Source organism: Thalia democratica, chromosome 6 (genome assembly GCF_965202585.1).
Source record: "Thalia democratica chromosome 6, ktThaDemo2.hap1.1, whole genome shotgun sequence".
NCBI lineage: Eukaryota > Metazoa > Chordata > Thaliacea > Salpida > Salpidae > Thalia > Thalia democratica.
Genome location: NC_139170.1, coordinates 30203728 through 30207924, shown reverse-complemented (window position 1 = coordinate 30207924; position 4197 = coordinate 30203728). Strand labels below are relative to the sequence as shown.

The window sequence follows — 4197 nt, the reverse complement described above, 5'->3', positions numbered from 1 at the left end:
ATTCTAATAATTGTTTGTAACCAAAAAAGACCTACCAGTAAGTGATAAAATTTATGTCATTCAATTAATCTACGCATAATTTTATAATATTACATTTGTTTTATAATGTAACAGCATTTAATCACCAATAAATTAAACTTTCCGTCTTTTTTTAACAAAAACAGGTTAGATCAGAGTTAAGAATAATGTAAAAATTGCTTTCAAAAACATAAACCAATAATAATTTAATACTGATTTAACAAAACATTTTACAGCTGTTTATTTATAAAGTGTAAGCAAAATTAGTTTAAAGGGCTATAAAATGCAACCTTCTAAAACAAACCAAAGTAAAAATGATGATAAGAAATGTAAACTCGAAAATGCCATCCAAAGTTTACTAAACTTTGACGCAGAAACTCATAGTGTTGTGAAGTTTTCTAAACAAAATGTCATAAGAAACGAGAAAGTTTTGAAAAGTTACATTGATGCTGCTCTAACAGGTATGTGTCTTTTAAAAACTTTTTTTAATAATAGTTAGTAGTTTTTTATTTAGTTTAAACGAATGTATATTTAAATTTAATCAAAATAACTTTAGTAATTAAATAAAAAAATTATCAAACTAAATATATACTGACGTTATTGAACATTTTTTATTTATTCATATTTAATTAAAGTTTAACTAAATTTTATAAATGTAAGTAAAACTTTCTCAACATTTTTAAACTAGTTACTATTATACTTTTAAAACAATTAATGATAACAATATAAACTTAAGTGTTTACATTTAAGGTGAAAGTAAAGTAAATAACTCTTTTTGATATAAAAATTTTTGCAGCTAGTAAACTAAAAAATTTTTATTCTAATAGAATAAAAGGCTTTTATCAATTTATATAATAACTGTTTTAAATCTTTATTTTAGTTTATTAAAAACTAACAAACATGTCTTTGTGTTTTTTTATATCATACTTTTATTTTCATGGACAAAAAAATCGTCAGTCACTCTGCCCTTTCCAACAATAAACGTTTTAAGGGTGATAGCGGGTTTTAAACAGTTATAAAAATTTATGTGCATCGAAAAAATAAAGATAAATGTGTCTTTAAAAAAAAACCTTTAATTATAGGTTAAAAATAAAACAACTGATGATAATTATAATAATAACACTATTAACTGTACCAATTTACAAAAATTACTCAACAATATGTATTGAAATTACTGTTAATTAACAACTTGTTTTTATATACTTATGACGTCAGATTGGCTTTGAACGTAGCGCCACACAATAACCTGAAAAAAAAAACTTAATAAAAACTAATAAGAGTCTGTTTAATAATTATGATTTTTTACATGTGAGTATTATTAATCTCTGGCGACCCTGGTTTACGTGTATTTAGAAATGTATTTAGCAGTGTTGGTATTCAGTTGTGTTTATTTAATACAACTAGGTTTTACTGCAGATCATCATGTACAAAAAGCTAAATGCAGATTCAAAGCATTTTATACAACTGCGTATATTTTCAAGTGGTCTTCAGTAATAATAACAACTTAATGTCTTATAGGTAGTTAGAACTTTTGTAAAATTTTAAAATCTTATCTTAAAATAAACATTAGAATTAAATGTTTTAGTAACTTGTAAGACAAATTTTTGCTATTTATTAATCATACACAAAAAAAAAAACTTCAGAAATTACATCACAATAAAATATGTTTAAAATAAGATAAGTTAAAATGAGGGCTTAGGGTCGAGAACAGAGTTTAAACTTTCAAATATACTTTTCTGCCATTCTTTCCAAATTGCATATTACGTGCATTTCTTGTTTTTGTGGGGGATTTGATATTTTTTGTGCATAATGGACCGTGAAATATTACTGCAATTTAGTTTTTTCTACTTATGCATGTCGATGAAGTTGTTTTGCTTGGATTGTTGGACTTGAAGCAAATTATTTGCAGGTTTTAAGTTGTGTTGAAAGATAATCCTGTAGAGCCTATGTACTCTTCATTTGTGTTTTAATGGGAATTTATAGCTCAGTGTATTGCTTTTAGCAGATTATTTTTTTTGAAATTTAGTGTCATTCATTTTTAGTTATTAAAGTATCAAATCGGTCTTTTGTTATTTCTATTCACAGAAAAACTATTTTGATGATTTAATTAAAACAAATTTTCATTTTACATATTTCTAGATTCGTTCCTATAAACTTTATAGTATTAAGTTCTTTGAATTCTAAGACACTAACATAACAAATTGAAAAATCAAATTATACTATTTTTTTGAACTCTATAACCTCTAATTATGTTAAATATGTTTATTAGAAAACTTAAAACATTATTAATTAACAATCTATCATTAACTAACACATAAACAAAGATTTTCAAATTTAAACAATGCAAACTGTTTTTTATGTGTAGGTAAAAGTTAAGTAGAAATCGTTTGTTTATTAAGAAATGTAAAAAAATAGTTATAATGTTCCGTTTTTCTTTTAGCTATAGTTAGGTTATTGTTATTTAAGAAATCCAACATGTATAGCTATGTGAGATTAATCATAACAAGTGCAAATTGTGCGACAAAAACTGGAAGTAAAATAAAATATCGAAGCAGAAAAACTGACATAAACAATGCTGTACAAAATATCGTCATAAGTAGAAGTTAAAGAAACTGTTTACTTTTGAAGTAAATGAACGTTAGCAAATTTCATTAGGTTTTAAGTGTACCAAAATGACAATATTCTCATTTTACCAAATTTTTTTTCTTGAAAAACTAAAGTTTATTTTAAAACAATTATTTTTTTTCAGAAAAAGAACAAGATGGAAGCAACTTTATCACGAACTTAACCACTTACAACATTTTATTGTCAGAAGAAGTAGAAATAAATAATCTCAAACTTATCCGAAACAAAGTTAATGTCCACAACGTGTCTATGTATTACCAAATAGCTAATTTATTTCAATCAACAAAGCTTGTTAAAAAAGCTACAAGCTATATTGAACGTTGTTTCACACTGGTTTGTAACAGTCCTAACTTTCTAGAGCTTGATTTTAACCTAGTTGCCAAAATTGTTTCTAAATCTGAACTGAAAGTTGATTCGGAATTGGAAGTTCTGAATGCCGCCGATGACTGGTTGAGCTGCAAGTATGATGACAGAAGAATGCATGCGCGCGATCTTTTGTTAAAGATACGTCTTCATTTACTTTCCAATCATTGTTTGGATAGCATTCTCGGTGGACCCACGTCTTTTACCAAAGTTGACAGCTGTGTGAAGACACTTAGAGAAGTTTTAAAGAAGAAGAACATAATTTTTAAAAAGAAACCAAGTAAAATTTACTTGAGCAGATTCTGCAGCCAAGATAGTTTTAAAATAAATGTTAGCGGTGGTGAGATTAACAAAGAACATACTAACAGCGTTGTAGAAATCGAAAGCAAAAATTTTAAAACTACAAACGATTCGACTCCAATTGAAACTCCACGTAGTTTCCATAAAGCTGTTTATTGCAGAGGGGAGTTATACGTGGCTGGAGGCATGATAGATGAAAAAAAAACAGTAGATGACCTCAATTTTATTGTAAAGTATTCGTTTGCCAGTAAAAAATGGTCTGATGTGGCTGCTATAATTGAAAATAGATTATATTTTGCTTTTTGTTTTTGTGCTTTTATGGATGACCTTTACATTTTAGGAGGCGGACACAATGGCCTTACTGCTCCAAATTGTTCATTAAAGTTTGATACGAAACACAACAAGTGGGATCGCGTTGCAAAAGTGAACAGCAAATGCTGCTTGAGCGCAGCTTGTGCGGTCTATCAGGGAAACATCGTAATTTCAGGCGGACTTCAAAGCGGTAACCTTGGCATTAAAACTGTTGAGGTTTACGACCATGTGTCTGACGTGTGGCAGCCAATGTCCAGCATGGTTGAAGATAGACACGGACACAATTTGGTGGGTAGAAAGGACAAACTGTTTGCAATCGGAGGTACACGCATGAATACTTGCGAAGTGTTTGAGGGTGAAAACTTTGTTGCTCTGAAACACAAGCCATCTTCAATTTCCCAACTCAAGTTTCTCAACACTTTTGCTGTTGGAACTAAACTTGTTATGATCAGCAACAGAACATATATCATTATTCTTTACGACGTAGAAAAAGATGAGTGGTCTCAAAAACCGTGTGAAGCTATGAAATGCATAAAATACTTTGGTAGCACAATTATTCCCAGACTCAGTTTTAAGTGA

The 4197-nt window shown here is 28.4% G+C and overlaps 1 protein-coding gene across 1 annotated transcript; it reads left to right on the top strand.

Annotated features, from left to right (window-relative positions):
- Window positions 1–301: 301 nt before the first annotated feature.
- LOC145838944 (kelch-like protein 36) lies at window positions 302–4197 on the top strand. The gene is made up of 2 exons (XM_082946563.1): window positions 302–479; window positions 2768–4197. The coding sequence occupies exons 1-2, from the start codon at window positions 302–304 to the stop codon at window positions 4195–4197; spliced, it is 1608 nt and encodes a 535-aa protein (XP_082802689.1).

Excerpts from the sequence above, each read along its gene's own strand:
- LOC145838944 (XM_082946563.1), top strand. The coding sequence starts at position 302 with ATGCAACCTTCTAAAACAAACCAAAGTAAAAATGATGATAAGAAATGT. Across the intron at positions 480-2,767 it reads CATTGATGCTGCTCTAACAG|AAAAAGAACAAGATGGAAGC; the intron begins GTATGTGTCTTT and ends ATTTTTTTTCAG.